This window comes from Episyrphus balteatus, chromosome 2 (genome assembly GCF_945859705.1).
Source record: "Episyrphus balteatus chromosome 2, idEpiBalt1.1, whole genome shotgun sequence".
NCBI lineage: Eukaryota > Metazoa > Arthropoda > Insecta > Diptera > Syrphidae > Episyrphus > Episyrphus balteatus.
In genome coordinates this window covers 103,820,559-103,843,775 of record NC_079135.1, presented here as the reverse complement: position 1 = coordinate 103,843,775, position 23,217 = coordinate 103,820,559, and the positions used below count along the sequence as shown (strand labels likewise).

At 28.5% G+C, this 23,217-nt stretch overlaps 1 protein-coding gene across 1 annotated transcript; it reads right to left on the bottom strand.

Annotated features, from left to right (window-relative positions):
* Positions 1-482: 482 nt before the first annotated feature.
* On the bottom strand, positions 483-19,212 carry LOC129909620 (serine protease persephone-like). The gene is made up of 8 exons (XM_055986692.1): positions 18,941-19,212; positions 18,760-18,836; positions 16,278-16,567; positions 16,009-16,192; positions 15,608-15,934; positions 1,219-1,508; positions 962-1,145; positions 483-886 (listed from the first exon to the last, which is right to left on the bottom strand). Exons 1-8 carry the CDS (start codon positions 19,060-19,062, stop codon positions 555-557), a joined length of 1,806 nt encoding a protein of 601 aa, XP_055842667.1. The 5' UTR covers positions 19,063-19,212; the 3' UTR covers positions 483-554.
* Positions 19,213-23,217: the final 4,005 nt, after the last annotated feature.

The following is a 23,217-nucleotide window of genomic DNA, read 5'->3' as shown; positions in this document are numbered from 1 at the left end:
GTTGAATACCAACAAATTTTTTGACTTTTCATTTTCCTTCTTGTTCTAAAACTTCGACATTTTGAAAATCATCGTACTCAAAAGAATTTAGTAGAACACAACAATTTCTTGTTTAAGTTTTGAGTTCTTGGGGGGGGGGGGGGGGGGGGGGTCATGACCCCGTGACCCCCCCCCCCCCCCTTGTATACGAGGTTGTTTAAGACAAACGTATTCATGTCCGATGATAAATATGATTACATTTTACAAAAAAATTTCTCTGTTTCGTGAACACTCATTTAGTAGAATTGCATTCTTTAGTCCATCTCTTCCGCGAATAAAAACACCCTCTTATCCTTTTTTTTTTTCTTCATAGAATATTTTGATCCTTGATTCTTATTCAAAAAAGTTGACTTTTTACTAAATTTCAGGGTAATAATTTTTCTTTTATTTATTGATTTTTTTCCCTATTTAACCTGTACGAATACAAGAATTTCATTAGTAAAATTATTAGCACACATTATGATGTAATTTAGAATAAATTTTTACTTAATGTGTAGAGCTGTTTTTTTTTTGTTCTACTCTGCTGGCCAAACAATACTCTCAATCCAATCTAAGTAATATGCCACTCTTATATAAACTGATGGCACACTACTTCCACATAAAATTCCATACGAAATAACACCAACTATTGTCGAATCTCCATTATTAACCAATTGAAGTGGACCACCAGAATCTGACACACAGGAATCCTTTCCGAATTTTTCATCAAATGCACAATATTGACCTTCATTTAGCCCAACGATATAGGGACTATTAGTTGGATAGAAATCAACGTGTGTAGAATTGCATTCTTTTATTGGTACTGTTGTTACATTAGTTTGTTGAAGAACAGGCGACCGCAATCGATCTGAAATATAGAAAGAAAAGGTAAAGATTAGGTTATAGAACTTATTTTGTTAGCCAAGGATAACTGTCAACATACTTATAGCATCTGTAAAACCCCATCCAATAACCACTAGAGGAGTTTCAAAATCAATATCCTTGGTGTCCGTGTAAAGGCATGCAGGTTGCACAAAAGCACTTATTTTAACATCCTGGTTCAGTCTAATTAGAGCGATATCATGGTGCTGAGTGCGAACATTGTATAGTGGGTGAATTGTTATGTTCTGAGAAAAAACAAAATTTTTTCATCAAGTGTCCTTTTTCATAATGTTAATTTCTAATAGAAAATTGACTTACCTCAATTGGAATATCAACTGGTGTCAGTCCATCACTATCTTCGTCATCTGCGGTGATATTCCATATAACAACACCTAATCGAACAAATGTTGGCACCGAGGCTGGATTAGTAACACAATGTGCGGCTGTTAGTAAATATCGCTCAGATATCAAGGATGACCCACATAGAGAGTGAATACCATCACCGAAAGGATAGATTAAACCACCCATATGGGGATAGTCACCAGCTGCAATAGGGAGACCACCCATGATGTGAAAAACACGTTTTTCGGAACTGTATTTTCGACAAGCTGCAAAATTTGAGTTCAATACCATGAAATTAATGAAAATAAACTTTTCAACTTTTATTCAAATTGGTTCGAATTATTCTAATAAATTTAAGATTTTAGAGTTACATAATATTTTAGTCTAATTTGACCGGACTATAATATTTTTGGTACATTTCTAATAGGTACCTACTTATTTTCATACTTTGAAAGCCAAAAGTTTAAAAAAATTATTTGAAATATACAGAAAAATCTGAAAATATAGGACATAATAGTGGAAATATCGATTGAACTGCAACAGATGGCCCAGAAGTGGAAAATGCGAGGAGAAGGTAAAAGGAGAGAAGGTAAAATGAGGTTTTAAACAATTTTTGGCAAAAGTACCCGTCTTATTGTAACAAAATATACCTAAATGTAAAATTTGTAGATAAATTCAAAGATCTAAAACTTTTATTTGGATCATCTTTTTACTTGTTACAGCATTAAACATTTTTACAAAAATGTTAATAACTAATATTACTTTTATATGATGTAGAAAAAATCAACTGCTTTTAAAGAAAAAACCCAGTGAAAAATGTTTTAATGCATTTATCATAAGATATAGGTAAAACTTTGTATTTATTAAATTTAATCAAAATCCAACTGTTTTTGTTAAAGATGAAAATACATACCTACAAAAATAAAAAATTAGTTTTTAATTTTGAGGTTTTATGTAAAAAAAAAATATTTAGATAAAATTTGTAGGTAAATCTTTTAATTGCACTAGTGTACAAAAAAATAAAAAAATTTTTGGAAACCAAGTGCCGTTATACTTTTCATACATCGTGATTCGATCCCAGGAAAATCGAAAATATGGATAGGTTTTCAAGATATGATTTTTGAAAGTTTTTTGTCGTTTTTTTTAGTGCAAAAAATTTTTATTTGCAATGAATTTTTTTTTTTGAACTGATATTTTTACAACCCTGAATTAGACTATAAACGTACTTACTTGCTCTTATGGTAAGAACAAGTGTTGAAGCTTAACAAACACCTATGTTTTGACTTTTGACCTTCAAAAGTATGCCATTAGACATTTTTGGACATTCTTAAAGAAGAATTACCCTGAATCACCAAAATATCTTAAATTTTTCTAAGCCTCAGTTAGTTTTGGCTACAGCTCTAGATAGACACAAAGACAGGATTGCGATACCTACGCCCACAAGGTTTCACATAAAAAGTGATAGAGAATTCATTGTAAATTATTCCAATTCTTTTTTTTCGATTATCTCAAATCTAACAAAAGTTAACGTCCTAAAACCTAACAAATTATAGGTACAATGTATACGACATACCTGCCACTGATGGTCTCTCAATTCCGCTGATTTATGTCTCCTCTGCCACATTTGCCTGTCTAGAATCTCTGGGTGTTCTAGAAAAAAAAAAAAATATATATATATATTTGAAATTTTTAATTAGGACTGTTTTCTATTTCTTTAAAACTTCTTTAATAGAAATGAAATTTCGGCTTCCTGCAAACAAATTTAAATTTCACTATGATAGCTTTTGAAAATTAGTTACATACGAAAAAAAAAAACGAACATTGGAAAACTTATAACGCGATCAAGATATGTTTATGAAATGAAAATAATTGTGTTTTAACAGTTCCGTATAAAAACTTCTTTTGTTGTAAATTTTGACTGGACAAAAATTCAAATTATTGAAAATACAGAAAATTCCATTAATATTATACTGAATGAATTTTAACATACCCTGTTGCAATTTCATCTTCCAGAGATACTGAAATATTTTAATTTTATTTATTAATTTTGTTTGATTTAAGTTGGATATAAAATTAAAATATAAGAATTCTTTTTTTGTTTTGTATTTCTTAAAAATAAAATTTCATTTGAATTCTTGCAGCGTCTGGTGGGCTAATTCCAAAATAAAGTTGATTGAAAATGCAGTTTTCTAAATACCAATGATACCTCTAGAAAAAATTGTTGCCACAAACTAGATCTTCCTTAATTTTTACAAAAATTAAAGTTTTTATGTATATTTCGAACCATAATGCCCTTAAAGCATGCGTTTTCAATTACATTTTGTTTTCAAAAAATAACAATCAAACCGTCTTGAACTTTACTTTTTATTATAGTCAAAGAAAAATCAATCATGTTGTAAATTTTTGTTTTTCTAGGTATTTTCCTTATTTAAGAAACTGCATTTTTAATGCACTTTATTGGAATTAGGAATCAAAGACACATCTGAGATACCAATGATTTAATATTGTCACAAAGATGTACTTATAATTGTAGTATATTCAGAAACCAACTTACAACCAACTTCAGAAATCTCCATTCCATTAACGGCTACTAAAATACACGCCATAAAGCAAAAGGAGGCTTCCAAAAACTTCACCATTTTTGTTGAGATTTTTTAAAAACACGCACTATCACTCAATAACTTATAAGTGGATTTTGACAAATAAAACTAAAAAAAAGTAATTCCACTTATTTTAGAGAACAAATAAATAAGAAGAAATTTTATTTCTTCTAATTTCTTTTACTTCGCGTATTATGTTCTGATCAAGTTCAAGTGTGAATAGCGAATGTGGATTTGAAGTCTAAATTGGACTGGTTTTAAACAAAAAAACCATATGATCCTTGCACTAGTGATTTTGAGAAAATAATAATAAAATAACTGACGATGACGATCTAGAAACACATTATAATTAGACTTGATCTTTGAAAAACTTGATTTTGATAAAATTTCCCAATTTAATTAGATTTCTCAAATTTACCAAAAAGTATTCATAATCTATTTATTATGATGATTTAATTTAATTTAATTTATTCATAATAAATTCAATAACTTAATCTGGTGAATCATGGTGAAAAAAGTTTCACCTTTAAATAAGATAAATTTCACCAGCTTAAAATGAGGTGATATTCGCTTTAAATAAGGTGATTCCACTTAAACTCAGTTAAATTTAAGGTAAACTTCATCTTATTTTAATATGAATGTTCATCTTAAAAATACCGACAAAAAATAAAAATTTTAAAATTATAGTCACACTTTAGCTTTAGTTGCAGTTGCAGTTTATCATACTCATTTCCAACAGTGCGATATCACAGTGGTAAGGCACTGACCTAGTAACTCAACAGTTGTAGGTTCGATTCCCGGTGGCCGCCAGTTTTTTTTTTTTTTTTAATTTGCGCATTCAAGAAATTAAAGTGACTTGTAGCCTTAATTTAAGGTGAAAGTCATTTTAGAAAAAACCATGCAGAAATCCGCTTAAATTAAGGTGCGATCCGCTAAATTCAATGTGGTTTGTTTTCTTTGCTGCAGCGGACAAAAAAACACTTCCGAAAATACAAAATTTGTCAAATTACGATAAGCATTTTAGAAGTAACAATGGAACAAATGTGGAGAGTCATTTCATTTTTTTTTTGTTTAACTTTACGTTCTAATAAAAATTTGACGGAAAAAAAGATTTATGTATCTACAAATTGAGATCCAAATTTACTTTAAATAAATCCAATGTTATAAGAAAATTTCTTTGGACGTGATAACGTCTTATAAATCGATGAACCATGGCAGCCACCACAAAAAAGTGACGCCATTTTCTAACGTTACACTCTCTCACTTTCGCAGTGCGGCAAAAAATTTCAATTCAAAATTAAAAATAAACTATTAGAGATACAAAAATCTTTATAGCTTATTTGAAAGATGATAACATAAAGCTTAATCCAAATGAAGGATTTTTAAAAATTCCGTCATTGAATAGGGTAAACAGGGTTAAAACGGAAAGATGAAATTTGGGCTAAAATCTAAACGCAAAGTCGTAGAGAATTGATTTTTTTGCTATAGATAGATGAAATTAATTTAAAAATAACTGCATTTAAGAAAAAATTCTAAAAAATTTTGAAACTAAGCTATAATTTTTTTTTTTGAACGTTGTACACGTGTTGGGGCTATGACAAAATGATGATGATTGGGTAAAGGAAATTTTTTTTGACAATTCTAAAGATGTCAGATGAAAGATGAGGGAAAAAATTAGGCATCTGATACGAATTTTTTTCCAACACTCTGCGTTTCGAAATATGAATTTTTGAAAAACACCTTGTTTTTTAGGGGTATTTTTGGGTAATTTTTGATTTTTAGCTTTTTTTGGAGCGTTCAAAAAATCTCAAACTTATAGGACATGTAGGTATTGGCCTTATGCATACATGTGCAAACAAGTTTAAAAAAAAAACACTAAAACTTTTTGACCGTTTTTAACCGATTTTCATCGTTTTTTCTTTGTATTTTTCTTTTCTTTAATAGATACAGGAATAAAGTATACGGAGTAATGATAGACCATAATTACGACTATATGTGTGCGAAGTTTCAATCATTTTCGTAAACACTATTTTGAGATAACGGTAAAATAAAATCTTAGAATTCAACAGGTTATAACATTTGACCAAGAGCAGATAGAAATTTTATTAAACTTTAATGAGCATCCTGATACAATTACCTTTTATTTGGTATATCACACATAACGGTAGACTAACTACAAGCTACACAATTTTAAATCAAGAAACTTGCGAAAAACCTCAAAACACCAGTTGAGATCTGTTGCCCCCCCAACAGCCACCAGTGTGGGAGGTACCGTAATCTCAGTCTGGAAATTCGACATGGTTGACTTTAAAAAAAATTCTAACTTCTCTTGTAGGCATCTTTGAAATGAGATTGATACGTCATATGAAAGGTGAAATAATAAGCTTTCACATGGTATATATTTTTTATAGGTTGTCAAACAAAAAAATTGATGAGAACATAAAAATAAATGTTTTTTTTGCTTTTTTTAATGAAATTTTTTTCGAGTTCAAAAAATTCTAGCTCCTTTTTTTATATGTCTCATAGACCTGATCGATATACATATATATTTTGAGCTAAGACAATAAGTTTTCAGATGGTATAAAATTGTTTATAGGTTGTTACGGAAAAAATGGAATTAATGACGTGAGAAGATAAAAATTCATGTTTTCTTTGCTTTTTTTTTTGCTGAAAATGATTGTTTTCAATAAATTATTTTTATACTTTTTGCCCATTACAAAAATTTAATTATGGCTTTATGAAATGAAATGTGAAAATTTTTTATAGATTGTCATTGAGAAAAAAAATTGAGTGAGAAGATAAAACTATATGTTTTTTGATGAAAATTGATCGAGTTGAAGAAATAAGCTTTCAAATGGTATAAAATTTATTATAGGTTGTTATATTATAAAAAAAATGAATTTTTGGGTGATGGAAATGATTTTTTCACTTTTTTCATAAGAAATGATTGTTTTTAATAAATTATTTCTCTTACGACGTTATCACGTAAAATCATCGTCCGTAAACCGGCTTTACAGACAACCTCTTTTTTGTTGCATTTTTATTTAAGAAAGGTCGTAAAATCAATTTATTTGGTGCATTTTTATATGAAGAATTTTGTTGTATACGCAAAACAATATCCCTTATTATTGAATTGGTAGATTTTTTGCAAAACTTTTATTTTGAATAAGTTTTGAGAATTTTTGTATATTTATAAATTTGAAACGGTTCGACAGTTATACAAAGAGGTGTGATTTTTTCTAATGCATTTTTAATGATTTGAACATTTTAAGCGAACTTAACTACAATGCTGCGACTACAACGTCCCCGAAATGTTCTGATCATAAGCTTGAAGCGAACAAGTTGCAAAGTTTGTTTTTGTTGTAAGCTCTGTGTGTCACGTAATTTGTGATAAAACCCTTTACAACAATATTTGTAAACAAATCGTTTATTATTTATTATTGTTTTTGATTCTAACATAAAATTCAGAATAAATTTTCTCTTATTTTCAGAAGAAGAACAGTAACATAACGTCTAATGAATTACTATTATAATTGCTTGGCTACATCATCCAAGTACACCTAGTGTTGAGTCTCTAAGTGCATTCTGTCTCTGTTTTTCTCTTTACCTGCAGTATAGGTATGTTATTAGAGTTATGTTAAAGATTCGTAACAAAAATCGAACTCGAGACAACGATCAGATATGACATTAAAAGGATGGAATGCCAAAAAAGCTTAATTTGAAGATATTTGCTCCAAACTTGGTTAAGTTTAACGAGTTTTTAGTGATTCCCTAGAAGAGGGTCCCAAGTAAAAGGTACCTGCCTTATGACCAAAATGGAAAAACTTGTACTTATCTCAAGAACGGCTTTAAGGATTTTTTGAAAATTTGAATGTAAAATTTTGTATGAAAAAGTACTTTATAATAAAATCTAATAAATTTTTATACATTAATTTTTTTTTATTTCTTTTGGAAAAAATCAGTTTTTTTCATAACGACTCGATAATTTTTTTATGTAGATGGCTACAAAATTCTAAAAGAAATCCTTCAATTGAATTATCTCGTTTGGATGTCAAAACTGTTTAAAAATAAAATGCACGACTGGGTCGCAGGAACTAGCTGATATGTTAAAATTTGCTTGTAATATTATATGTACATAGCTTTTAAACCGACTTCCAAAGAGGAGGGGGTTCTGAATTCGACTGCTTTTTTTATGTTTGGTACCTCAGAACTTTGGACTAGGTCCCATTTTAATTTGATTCAGTTCTGAATTCTGACTATGACAACCATGAGAAACCCGTTGTTTCTCGGTTTCGATCCATAGAAGTCGGTTTTTTTTGATAAAAAATGATTATAAAAAAATAATAAACGAATATCTTTAAGTAATTAAATAAAATTAAAATTGATATAAAATTTATTTATTTATCTTATATCAAAGAATTTTTAGAAAAAAACAAATTTTAAATCGTTAGAGCAGTTTTTTTTTGTGTAATATTTTTTACATAAAAATTTTCAAAAAAATTTAAAAGGTAATATTGAAAATCAGCACAAATTTTCAATAAAATTCTTTGGTTCGTTTTCATAAAATTGGTTTTTCAAAAACAAAATTTTGTACTAAATCCAAAACTAATTTTTTTTGAAAATTTTTTTTTACGACTCCTTAACTTTCCCTATAGTACTTACTATGTAGCAAGTAAAATGTGTTTTCGTAATTTAAAAAAAAAATATGTATACAAATTTTTTATATTTAATAAAAATTGATATTAAAATATTTATGCAAAGTTAACTACATTATAAGCAAGTACGTGAAACCAGGTTGCTCATTCTATTCTGTCTACATTTCCTAGACAAATATCGAATCAAGGGATTCCATGTTTAAGCAATTCTCAAATCACGCAAGAGGAGGTGGAGATGGAGATGATTATAAATTAATTGAGAGAGTTAATGGTAGGTATTTTCCAGCTAAGTTTGTGACGCATATTTATACTCAATCACTAATTCTCATGATTCTCATTCGTGTTTTTTTTTTTAAATTTATTTCAAGATGTTGAAGCAACCAGTCTGTGATACAAGTTGTATGATCATTAGGGTGGGTCAAAAAAATGGAAATTCGTTTTTTTGATTTGGTACTTCGAAAACTCGATTGCTAGACACCTCTAGAATATACTCACCAAATATGAGCTCTTTATCTTAATGGGAAGGTCCTCCGCTTTTCAATTTTCCATTTTTAACATCAAGCTTCTACCAAAAAAAAATATTTTTTTTATTAATTGACTTCTTAGCCTATTTTTTTACATATTCTTGTAGAAAATTGAACGCTCTACAAAAAAGGTTAAATACACTTTTTTGAATTATCTAACCGTTTAGTAGATATTTGAGGTCCAAAAATCGAGAAAATCTTTAAAAATTCAATTTTTGTTCTTAATTTTGTAACAAATTGAAAAATTATAATAATCAAACGCGCATGACATATTCTTGTAGGAAACAGATTGCTCCACAAAAAAGGTCATAATAATTTTTTTCAATAATCTAACCATTCTAAAGATATTCGAGGTCAAAGTTAAAAAAAAAATATGAAAACATTTTTTATTTTTCAAAATTTTCTAATTCACTGAAAATTCAATATTTTCAAATTAGCAAGATGTTTTCTTGTAGGGACTTAAACGTTCTATAAAAAGTTCCTTGGCAGCAAATTAATTGCTTTAACCGTTTAGAAGATAATCGTATTCAAATCGCAATGCATACTTGTCATAAGAAAACTATTGAAATCAGTGGGCATTGGCTTGGATACAAATATCTTCTTAACGGTTAAAGGAATTATTTTGCTGCCAAGGAACTTTTTATAGAACGTTTAAGTCCCTACAAGAAAACATCTTGCTAATTTGAAAATATTGAATTTTCAGTGAATTAGAAAATTTTGAAAAATAAAAGATGTTTTCATATTTTTTTTTTAACTTTGACCTCAAATATCTTTAGAATGGTTAGATTATTGAAAAAAATTATTATGACCTTTTTTGTGGAGCAATCTGTTTCCTACAAGAATATGTCATACGCGTTTGATTATTATAATTTTTCAATTTGTTACAAAATTAAGAACAAAAAACGAATTTTTAAAGATTTTCTCTTTGATTTGAAGTCTTTTTTGTAGAGCGTTCAGTTTCCTACAAGAATAAGCAAAGAAATTTGCAAAAAATTCGATTTATAAAAAAAATATTTTTTTTTTGTAGAAGCTTGATGCAAAAATGGAAAATTTAAAAGCGGAGGACCTTCCCATTAATATAAAAAGCTCATATTTGGTGTGTATATTCTAGAGGTGTCTAGCAATCGATTTTTCGGAGTACGAAATAAAAAAAAAAAGAATTTCGATTTTTTTGACCCACCCTAATGATCATGTTTGTACGTTGCGGTTCACTTGATTAGGTTCATTGGAGAAAATGATCAATGTTGTTCGAGATTTTCTCACGTTTTAAATAAGAACAATTTTATATGGAAATTGATATATCTTTATTTATACCAGTCAATAATATTTTATTGTGGGTGATCTGATCACACTTCGGGACACTTTTCGAAAAGATTTTGACGTTATAAGTTGTTGTTTAGAATAACCAGCAGAGTCTCATCTTTAGTTGCATAACCGGCTTTTTCGTTTTTGAGTAAAGTAGGTATCCGATCTTTTTGTTATGGTTGTTTAATGTTTACTAATTTTATGGGTTTTTGCATTAGTTTCAAGATTTATTATAAAATTAATTAAAGCTAAGGCTGCAGTTTGTGTTTATACTGACCTGTTAAGTTGAAGTGCCTATGTTCATTTAAAAAAAAGTCATTTTTATAACTGACGTAGTGCCAAAAATCCAGATCGAAAATAAGCATTGTCTCATGTTACCAAAAATGCAGTTATGTACGTCAATTTGAGTTAACATACATCTCGTCAGTAACCTCTTCGTCTTAATCAATAATGATATTGACTAGATTTTCTTGGAAACGATTAATGATGATAAAGTCTAACGCGTGCTGGGTATCTCTTTGAATTAATTAATAAGTATGTATCTAATAACCGTATATCATGATTTGGAAAGTACGAAATGTTAATTAAATAGCATCAATTATAGTTGTTATTTGTTGTTATATGTGGATTAGCAAAAGCAAATTATTAGGAAACCCGGATGAACAGCTCTGATTTTGATGATCTTTTTTTTTTCAAACGTCGTTAATTAAAAATACATACCTACTTTAATCTCTTAGGTTAAAAATTGCCGATGTTGCCGTATTGTTTTTTTTTTTTTTTTAAATTAAAATTAAATTTTTTTGAACAAAACCATTTTTTTTGCTTAAATTTCATGAAATAAATAATACCAAAAGTTTCTCTAGGTAATTTAAGAAAAAAAAAATTTATGGGAGTAAGGGGCAGTCTTCCATCGTTTAAGCAATAAATGCAATTTTCTCATAAACTGACTTCAAACAAAAATAAAAAAAAATATTTTGAAGACAACGGCAACACGTACAATATTTACATTCACATTTTAAAAAAGCCAGAATCTCATTTCTATCGGTAAAATTCAAATCCACTAAATTTTATCAAGAGTTTTTGAAAGAATTATTTTTTTTTTCAAACTTTTTTGTAGTAAAATATGAATTTATTTTAAAAAAAGTTTTGGCCATAAACACCAGTTGAATTCCGAAGAGGAAAAGGTTATACAGGGTGTCCGGTAAAAAATGGATAAGCCTGAAATGGCTGATAGCTAAACTTATGACTGTACTAAAACCAAACAGAAAAAATTTCTATCGCAACCAGTTTAGAAAATATTACCTTTTTTTGCGTTCAGTGTATTTAAAATTTTATCATCTTATGTTTTCGCTCACCACAACCACGAATTAATGAATTTTATTAGTTTCTTTTTTTTTATAATTTTTTACAATAACTGACTAAAACCATGAGCATTTACAAATTTTTATAGCTGTTGCACTTTTTCTATAAAAAATATTGAAATTCGTTTTTCGATTCAAAATGAAAAAACAATATTTTATGAAAAATTTTAAACACCTGTGCACAGTGGGTCCCGCCATAGGTCAAAAATAAAAAAAGTAAATGTCAATTTTTTAAAATCCAATGATTAAACAACGTTCTACAATCTCCCATCGAACCAAAACCAAAAAAAATTTGACGGTTACCCTTTTTTTCATTTCTTAATAGCTATTCAAATTCGGTATATAAAAAAAGGTTCAATTTTTTAATCGCTGCAGTTATAAGGTGTGAAATTGCGATAGTGATAGCGGGTGTTAAAAATTGTGAACAGTATTAAATTGTTATGGATATTAAACGAGAAGGTTAATACTTTCTAAAAACATAAATTATATTGTTAAATAACATTAAGGCTAATTGTAATGGGGCTCGTTAACGAAGCAATTTTAACCATTTTTATTTAGCTCAATTTTCATTAAATTAGAGATTTAGTTGGTGTGCCTTCGAGTGCCCTCTACAATTTAAGTTCTCAAATGAAGAATACGGTCCTACCTTTCGAAATAATAGCGCCGTTTTTTCCCCCTTTTTCCCCTTTTTGAGTAATACGAGTTTAAATGACGATACAAGGAGAAAAAAAAATTACAACGTAAAACTAAAAAAATTCCTTTTTGGCACTATTATTTTTATAAAAGACTGAACTAGAGGGTAAGGGTAAAGTGCTCGACTGACAGGCAGGTCCATTTCCGGCATTAACCATTTTTTTTTATATTTTCAAAAAAAAAATTTTTTTACCTTTATTTTATTTTTCTTGAAAATAACCAAAATTTTAAAAAACTGACTTGATGCATTTTTTTGCAATAATAAATCATATAAAATGATAATACAGGTGTTTCATTAAAAAAAAATGGTCATTATATTTCTCGACTGAAAAGGTAAAGTATCTTAAGTCGACTTAAGATGTTTCGTGTTTTTTTGTTGAACCTCATTGCCATTCTAAAAGCCTACAGTTCTGTCTTATCAGCATCTTTCTATCTCACTCCTTTGCTTTTTTATGCACAAAAACAATTTCATCTTATGTTCAAAAGACACATCTTTACACGCGGTAAAATATCTTAAGTCCACATATGATTTTGTGTTGTGTAGACTTAAGATTATATTGGGTTAAGACATTTTCATTCTTGTGAAATCTTAAATTATCTTATGTTGACTTAAGATATTTTCACGCGTGCAAGCAGAAACAAAATTCATCCTTAAGTTGACATAAGATAAAATACTTTAAAAAAATCGAAAAAAGTGTGAAAAGGCAAATCATCTTATGTCAGCATAAGATGATTTTTTGAATTTTAAACTGAAATTTTTCTCTCCCTAAGTAGTCATAGGATATTTTACCGTTTGCAAACCAACAAAAATTCTCGTAAGAACAAGAACATAAGATGTTTTCTGCGTAGTTTGACTCTGAATTTTCATTTTTGCCCACGTTTTTATTTTTGTGAAGTGAGTTAATAATTCAGTTTGTTTTTTCATTTAGTGTTTGAAATAGTGCTTTTTATACCAGGATTGACTAATTAACTATAACAAATTAAAGACATACAACAAAAAAAGGTATGTACATAGGTACTTATTGTTAAATTAATTTAAAATTACAAGAAAACTTTCTTGTTTCAAATTTATAGTTCATAAATTTTATTAATTCTTTAAAATACTTTTCTTTAGATTTATTGGTATAATGTATGGAAACTCGCGTGCTGCAGCCATTCTGCGAATGTTAAATTAAAAAAAAAATAGGCAAACAGTTAAGTCCACCAGAGACTCCTGCAACGAGCGGTGTAAATAGTGAACTTCAGTTTCTGGTAAATGAAATTTTTGATGATGAGGAAGCTGATCCTAACTACTGCCCTTTCTCTGAGGAAGAAGATAAAAGCGACACTTTCCACAATGACTGCCAAAATTCTTCTTCTGAAAACAGTATTTGCCTGGAAGGAAGCGAGAATATTGATCCTGAACTAGAACCAAAAAAAACAATCGCGGAGAAGCCTTTAAATGGAGCTCCATAAGATGGCTTAGATACACAAAAACGTTTGGCCAAATAGAGTATAAGACTAGTTTAGATGAATCCGAGGATTTTAAAATCTTGAACATTAAAAAAAAAGAGGAATTAACAAAGTAACTACAAGTATGGTTAAAATTGCATACGATGAACCCATTCAAATAAGCTCTGCTTAACCTGCTTTCCGATGATCAACCAGATGTTCACCCAGACATATAAGAAGAATCAGAAGAACCGGATGAATCAGAATACGGGACCTAATTTTTGCATTAATTATTATTATTTTTTCTTAATTTTAAGACCACATTAACAATGCTATATGAAATCAAATTAAGTTTTTTGTTTCAGTTTTTTTTTATATTCTTTGTTTTTTTTCTAATGAATTTATAATTGGGTTTAAGTATTTAATTTCTATTAATTTTATTTAATTTTTTTGTTTTTTGTTTTTATTAAATTTAAAGTTTATCTCAACAAGAAATGTGATTATTTAATTTGAAGGGCTTTAAGTTTTTCAAATAAAAAACAGAAAATATTATCTTAAGTCTCTTTTTTTCCACTTTTGCACACGCGAATCATCTTAAATGGACATAAGAATTGAAAACGTCCTTTGAAAACACGAGGCAAAATATCTTATATTAACTTAAGATTTTAGAAATTAATATAAAATAAAATTTAAAGAAAAGCCAAATTATCTTAAGTCACATTTTTCCTTATAACGGGAAAAATATTAAAAATATCTTTTTGAAATGAATTTAAAAAAAAAAAGATCATAAAATTTGACATCTAAATGTTTTATACAATTAAGTCTACACTTGAAAGAATTTTTGGGAGGCAGCTTTGAAGTTTGTTTTTGCTCTCCTGAAAAATCATCAAAATTGACATAAGATACTTTGCCTTTTCAGTCGAGATTTTTGACCCACTTTGTATGGGAGGTGATCCACTGTGCTGTGGTACAAAAATAATCTATAGGAACGTAGGTGGCCATCTTTTTTAAAAATATGCGCGTCCAATGGGAATGGTAATACTTTTTATCAATTCTAGAGTAACTAGGAAGTTATTTCTACCAAAGTTCAAAAAAGCCTATTAATTAAATAAATTATTTTAACTATTAATCTTAAGTTTTTTTTTACATTGCTGCCACAAATGCATGGATTCCATATTTTTTATTTTACAATAATTCTTCGTATGTATTACCATTAAAAAAATGTTATAACCTTTGAATAGTGGCTATAAAAAATAATTTAACTTTTTTCTTAATTTCAAAATAGAAAAAAATTATTTGTTTTCTAGTTTGCCAAATATTTGTTTAAAAAGATAAAATAAAATCTCAATATTTCTTTAAGACTAGATCATTAATAAGTCAAGATTAATAACAAGCTGTTCCGATGCACAAATGTATGCCCATGCTTAAACTGAGCAAACAAATGTTTTTTTTTCTACTTTGCATTAAAAAAAAGTAAAATTAAAATTTTTTAGGTTTATTAAAGCAAGCATGCAATTAGGGGATTTTTTTTTTTTATTATTTAGAAACCGTTTTTCCACTTAGGAATACTCTCATTTTTTCTTCATAGAATCTTTTGATCTTTGATTCTTAATAAAAGTTGACTTTTTACTAAATTTCAGAGGGTAAAAATTTTTCTTTTATTTATTGATTTTTTGTACTATTTTACCTGTACGACTACAAGAATTTTATTAATGTAATTATAAGCACACATTATGATGTAATTTAGAATAAATTTTAACTTTATGTGTCGAGTTGTTTTTTTTTTTTTGTTCTACTCTGTGGCCAAACAATACTCTCAATCCAATCCAAGTAAAATGCCACTCTTGTATAAATTGATGGAATTTTCGTTCCACATGAAATTCCATATGAAATAACTCCAACTATTGACGAATCTCCATTAGTAACCAATTGAAGTGGACCACCAGAATCTGACTCACAAGCATCCTTTTCGTCTTCTGGATCAAATGCACAATATTGACCTTCATTTAGCCCAACCCCATAGGAACTATAACTTGGATGAAAATCAACGTGTGTAGAATTGCATTTATTTATTGGTTCTGTGTTAACATTAGTTTTTAGAAGAATACGCGACCGCAATCGAGCTGAAATATTGAAAGAAAGACAAAGATTAAGTGATAGAACTTATTTTGTTAGCCAAGGATAAATGTCAACATACTAAAAACATCTGTAACACCCCATCCAATAACCACTAGAGAAGTATTCGAATCGATATCCTTGATGTTTGTGTAAAGGCATGCTGGTTGCACATAAGCATTGAATCTAACATCCTGGTTCAGTCTAATTAGAGCGATATCATGGTGACGAATGCGTGGTCGGAACAGAGGGTGAATCGTTATGTTCTGAGAAAAAACAAATTTTTTTTATCAAGTTAACTGTGATGTCCTTTTTTATATAATGTTAATTTCTAATAGAAACTTGACTTACTTCAATTGGAATATCAACTGGTGTCAGTCCATCATTATCTTTGTCATCTGCGGTGACGTTCCATATAACCACACCAAATCGAACAAATATTGGCAATGAGTATGGATCAGCAACACAATGTGCGGCTGTTAGTGCATATCGCTCAGATATCAAAGATGACGCACATCGATAGTCAACACCATCACCCACAGGATAGACTAAACCTCCCATATGGGGAAATTCACCAACTGCAACTTGAACACCATCCAAGATTTGAAAAATAAATTTTGGACCATTGTATTTTCGACAAGCTGTATGAAAATAAAACATATATAATGAAAATAAACTTTTCAACTTTTATCCAAATTGGTTCAAATTATTCTAAGTGTGTGGCTATTGCGGCAAATGATACCATCAACTATTACTACAACACTCAAAAATGTTAACTGATTTAAATTTCAAGACTAATATAGTTAATATTAAAAAACTCTAAGTTAGAAGTTCTTACTAAGTACATTAGAGTGGGCCGAAAAACACTTTTTTCGAATTTCAAAACGTAATAGCGCGGAAAAGTTGCGTATGGTGAAGACTAAAAAGGATTTAAAAAATAATCAAAATCAGTTCATATCTTCCGGTCGCGCATCGGCTCTGAAGTACGAAATTTTTTTTTTTAAATGCTATTTTTACAAAAAAAATTTACCACCCTAACATATTATTTTTTGAACAAAATAGCTTTAGAACACTCTTATATGAGCTACTACTTTGGTACTTTTTGAGCTTTGTTTTATAAATTTTTGAATTTTTTTTATATTTTGGTAGCTTTTTGTATTTCTTATACTTATACTTCAGTGTACTAAATTTCATGACTTTTCATCAAGAAATGGCCGTGAAAATAATTTTTGAATTCAAAAAAGCACCAAAGCCAAAGCGTTCTTCACCGAAAGATTTTTATATCTTCAGTGACTTCATGACTTGCACTGATTGTGTCAACTTCATTTTTAATGCTTATTTGACAAAAATAATAATTTTACAAATAGTTTATAAAAAAGAAAAAAAAAAAAAAAATATGGTAAAATATGATTTTTGCCATTTTTTGACAAATTTTGAAACACATGCGCCACCGGAAATCCTTAACCAATTTAACCCATTTTTTTTCTACTTAATATTTAGCTCATATAAAAGTTTTCTAAAGCTATTATGTTCAAAAAATAATATATTAGGGTGGTAAATTTTTTTTTGTAAGAATACTAATTTTCAAAAATTTTTTCATACTTAGCCGATGCGCGATCACAAGATATAAACTGATTTTGATTATTTTTTAAACCCTTATTAGTCTTCACCATTCGCAACTCTTCAGCGCTATTACGATTTGAAATTCGAAAAAAAGTGTTTTTCGGCCCACTCTAATGTTCATAAGGGTGACCGTTATTTCACAAATTGATGTTTTGGAGGGAGACACCCTCTAGATGGTTCTTTTAAAAGATCACATTCAAAATTTCCGATTATAAAATGTTTTTATATTTTATATCGATTTTTGTAGTACCTATTTTATTTGTTTTTTTTTCTTCTCAAAACTCACAACCTATTTTTATTGAAAATTGTTTAAAAATTATTCACTTAAAAAATGACATAAAAAGATTGCAAACAAAAAGTGTATAAACGATTTAAAAAATAAACTATAATATTTATTTATAATTATTTTTCATTTCTTCCTTTTTGATTCTTTTTATCATTTTATATAATGTTTTAATTTTTACTTTTTAAAATTATTAATTTAAGGGATTCGAAACTTATTTTCATAATAAATTAATTAATGATGTTATAAAATTGAAATAAGAATTAAAATTAAAACGAGAAACATTAAATAAAAATAAATTAAAATTTAAGGTAAAAAATGAAAATTATACATATATAATATAGAATTCTATACATTTTTTGTTTGCAATTCTTTTGATGTCATTTTGTAAAAATATTGTAAAAAAATCTTTTGTTGTTCGAGAAAAATAAATCTATACGCATAAAAACGGCAAAAATTTTAAATACAAATTTCGTTACTGTTAAAATTTTTGATTTATGCACACATTTTTGAATACAATATTGGAAGAGAATTGAAAACCAATAAAATTGCGTCAAACATTTTGTGATAGGTCGTGTACTTTGAGAAGACTAAAAAAAATATGAAAAAAGGCTAAAAAAAACTACAAAAACAGCTAACATGTAATTTCAAAAATTGAAATAAAATTTTAAAACATTTTATAACGGGAAATATTGAATTTGATCTTTTAAAAGAACTATTTTTCTTCTATAATCAACAAAAATTAAAAAAAAATGATTTACCTCTAGAGAAAAAAAATTTATGTAAAAGTTAAAAACTTCCCATACAAATTTGTATGGCGAAAGTAAGACCCTAGTGGCACGGGTTAAAGACCTCCAAAAAATTTGTTTTTCTCGTTACTTAGGTCCGCTAAAGGGGATGTCTTACATGTACTTGTTCACTACATACCTGCCACAGATGGTCTCTCATTCTCGTTTATTTGTGTAGTCTTTGTCTCATCAGCTTTTGTAGCATCTCTGGGTTTTCTAAAAAAAAGTATAATGGAAAACGAGAAATTTCAACCATTTAGGTTTTTTAAAAGAACTGGAAAATACAGAAAATCTATCAAACTGAATGAATTTTAGCTTACCCTGTTGCAATTTCATTGGTTAGTAATTCTAATAGTTTGGATGGATTGTCATTGAAAGATGGACAGCAAATAACTTCATCCATATCAATAAATGAACAACGAATCATAAAATCATAATCCATGGTTTTGTTTTTTAATCCTTCATAATATTCTGTGCAAGATGTAAGTAATTTACAAACTCCTGGTTCACCGGTTCTTGTTTTACAACTTGCTCCTTCTTCCAGGGATACTGAAATATTTTAATTTTATTTTATTCATTAATTCTGTTTGCTTTTGGTGGAAATTGTTTAAATTTAATAAAAAAAATATTTTTTGGACCGTTAATAACGGTACCTGCCATAAAGCCGTTTTTTCTGGTTTCTAAATATTATCTCTAACAATACTATCCCAATTTCAAAGAAATTATTAAAATTTTAGAAAATTTCTCAAAAACGCATTTTTTGGATTCTTTAAAAATATTTCATTTTTTTTTTTTGAAAAATCTTTTTTTTTTAGCAGAATTATTAGCAATATAAACATTGTTTTTGATTGAAAAATGACTAAAAACAGTGGAAAAATCTCAAAATAATTGAAAAAACTTTCAAAAAAATTTTTGTTCGAAGACGTACCGATAAATCGAAAAACTAATGATGCCAATGGATTTCTCGGGTCCGAAATAGGGCGAAACAGTTAATCGCGCGCCTGTCTCAAAAATTTTTTTCAAAAAACTTGCACAGTGTTATACATCTTAACAATGGAATACCAAACTTTGTATGAAAAATGCTAGAAAACGATTTTCATCGAACTGAAAATTTTAGAAGCTCAGATTAAAAGTGAATATTTTGGTAAGAGGGATCCAGGGGAGGGGGAGGTAGTAGGGATACCCCACAAACAATAAAACCGCATTGAACTTAATGATTTGGTATTATCGAAAATTTAGCCTCCTAGACTCTGCGCTGCAAGAAATTCACATTTTATACACCCAAAGTAAGTATCCAGGCACCAATAATATTCAAGATTCAAAACCAACTTACAACCAACTTCAGAAAACTCCTGTCCATAAATAGTTGCTAAAACACACGCCATGATGCAAAAGGAGGCTTCCAAAAACTTCACCATTTTTGTTCAGATATTTTTTTTAAACTCGCGGATTTTGACAAATAATTCAAGATCGCCAAGGAAATTTATAATAAAGTATATTGAAAATTATACAACGACCGAACTATGTGTAAATTCCACCTAAGTTTCCATATTAATCCGACATCGAGGTTTTTTAAAATGAAAAATTGTAAAAAATGTATCCTAATAACGGGATCTTTTTCACAATAACTTCGCGTTTTATGTTCTAATCAAGTTCAAGTGTGAATATTAAATGAGGATTCGAAATTTAAATTCAACTGGTTTTAAACAAAAAATAATTATTAATCCAAAACTTCTCAAAACCATGATTCAAATAGTGATTCTGAGAAAAATGACGATACTCATATTACTGACAATGACGATCTAGATACACATTATAATTTGACTTGATCTTTAAAGAACTTGATTTTAATATTTTATAAATATGCAAATATTCAAAAAAAGTATAATTATTAATATAATTTCTAAATTTAACTAAAAAGTATTGATGATTTATTTAATATGATGACTTAATTGAATTTGGGTTATTCATAATAAAGCCAATGCATTGCAATGGCTTAGTCTGGTAAATATGACTTAATTTCAAATAAAATGAAATATTTCTTTGTTTTGCGGTGCCGAACCTGGCATAAACATAAAAAGAATAAAATGTACGACTGGGGTCGCACTTACTTGCGCTTATGGTAAAAAAAGATCTTATCTTAAAGCTCTTTATTAAAAAAAATGAGGCAAAATAATGTAAAAAATTACATCAAATCTGTTTTTATAATTAATAAAACCCCGTTTTTAAAGGTTTTGATCACAAAACGAAGTATGCCATCTGATTTCTTGTATGAAAAGGAATTTTGAGAAAAAAGAATTTTGAAGATCGTTCGAGCCGTTTTTTTAAAAATTAATTTTTTTATATATAAAAATTTTCTAACATTTCAAAAAAAAATGTGGTATGCCATTTTGAAGCAGTAATTAATTTGCACTTAAAAAGAAAATTTCAAAATATTTCAAAATCAAGTTTTCAAAAAATTGATTTTTCAAAAAAAAATTTTGAAATATTTTTTAAAAATCCAAAAATGTGTTTTTTGAAAATTTTCCAACGCTTGTGTTTAAAAATTTTCGGCGAAATTGGGGAAGTCTCTTAAGAGATATTTTGAAATCAAAAAAATGGTTCTATGGCAGGTACCGTTAGTAACCTTCCAAAAAATATTTTTTTAAATCAAAAGTTGGGTCTTGTTTTGTAAAATTATACACAACATTTGTTATCAAAATCGTAAGAGCCGGTTTCGAGTTTTTTGCTTTAACTTGAAAAATTTGAATGCACGGTACACATTCTAGGTGAGATATAAAAAAACAAAAAAAAAAAAAAACAACTTTCAGAATTCTATTAAAATTATCTGTATCAAATTTGAAGAAAATCCGTCCACTCGTTTAGGCTGTGGAAATGTGTACAAATGGACGTACTGACGTACAGACGCACAGACGTACGGGCGGAATTGCGAGACCCACTTTTTCAGAATTCTCCATGATCCAATACTTGCCCTATAGAGCAAGTAAAAATGTTAAAATGATATTGTTTTTTAAGTGAAATATTCTTTAGTATCGTAGTGATTTGAAACAAAATGAAACTTAAAAGCGACAGGAAAATTCAATTGATTATAACTTTTTTGTTTTAATAGAATAGATACATAGATGAAATTTATACTGTAGATAGGTAAATATTATAGCTATGCCAAATTTCAATTCATTTAATATTAAAAATCTTCAAACGGTAAAAAGAAGTACTTTTTCTAAACACCACTAGTGTAAGAAGTACCTTACTTTTTTTTTTTGTAGGTATGGTAGAAACATGATTGAAAAGTCATATAAAAGGTGAAATATTAAGCTTTCAGAAGATATACAATTTTTTATAAGTTGTCATATAAATAATATGGATTTAAAGGTGATGGAATAAAAAAAAGGTAGAATTTTTCGAATTTTATTTTTTTCAAGAAAAAAGTTTAAACATTTATGCAAAGTTAACTATAAGCAAGTACTTAAAACCCGGTAGCTCATTCTATTCTGTCTAGATTTCCTAGACAAGTATCGAATCAAGAGTGATTCCATGTTTAAACAGTTCTCAAATCATGTGGAGATGACTATAAATTAATTCAGAGAGTTGATGTTAGGTATTTTCCAGCTAAGTTTGTGACGCATATTTTAATACTCACTCACTAGCTCTCACGCTTCTCAACCAGTCTGTGAGGCAAGTTGTATGATAGTACGTTGCGGTTCACTTGATTAGGTTCATTTAAGAAAATGATCAGTTTGGTTTGAAATTTGCTCAAGCTTCAAATAAGAACAATTTTATATGGAAATTGATATGACCTTATAGACACCTTCACTCTGCCTACGCGCCGACAATGTCAAAACCAAGTGTCAGCGCGAGTCAGGGGCGTATACTCCCTTGGGGCAAGCGGGGCGACGCCCCGGGGCCCCCGACCGCACTCAGGGCCCCCACTGTAGACAATGCAGAAAAGGAAATAGTCCAGTGCATTTATGATGTTCATATATGGGCGACCCAGCAGTTTTTTTTGCTCATTCGAGAAAGCATTGGCTAAATATCATTACCCTGATTTTTCGCACTCGTGAAATTCACCTTTCGGCCGCCATCTTGGATTTTAGTTTTTGTTGAATATCTCGATTTCTATTTATCCTACATAAAAGTTGTGCATACAAGAAACGTAGGCAATTAAATTTCGCGTCTTTTATGTTATGAACACTTTTTCGGTATTCTGAATATTAAAAAAGTTACAAGCCAAAAAAGTAAAAAAATTAGGAAAAATTGACAATTTAAAAGATTTGAGCACTTTTTATCAAAATTATGAAAAAAACTTCCGAGATAAGATTATTCACCTTAAAATTCTCTACAACACTGCTATACAACTTTTTTTTCATAAATACAAAAGTTATTAATACTTTTTTTGTTAAAAATGCTCTTTTTTGTTTGTGTTTTTATTTTTACTTTTTTCTTAATTTTTTGTTTTTACCAAATCTTGAATTTTAAATGGTTTGTGAGTATTTTATAGCTTTATGTTACAAGAGAAAATTCAAGAGCTGCAATTCTTTTATATTTAAGTCTCTTCGTTTCGTAAAAAGGGGTATTTTTTAACAAAAAAGTATTAATA

Excerpts from the sequence above, each read along its gene's own strand:
- LOC129909620 (XM_055986692.1), bottom strand. The coding sequence starts at position 19,062 with ATGGATTATGATTTTATGATTCGTTGTTCATTTATTGATATGGATGAA. Across the intron at positions 18,837-18,940 it reads ACCAATGAAATTGCAACAGG|AAAACCCAGAGATGCTACAA; the intron begins GTAAGCTAAAAT and ends ACTTTTTTTTAG. Across the intron at positions 16,568-18,759 it reads TGAGAGACCATCTGTGGCAG|CTTGTCGAAAATACAATGGT; the intron begins GTATGTAGTGAA and ends ATTTTCATACAG.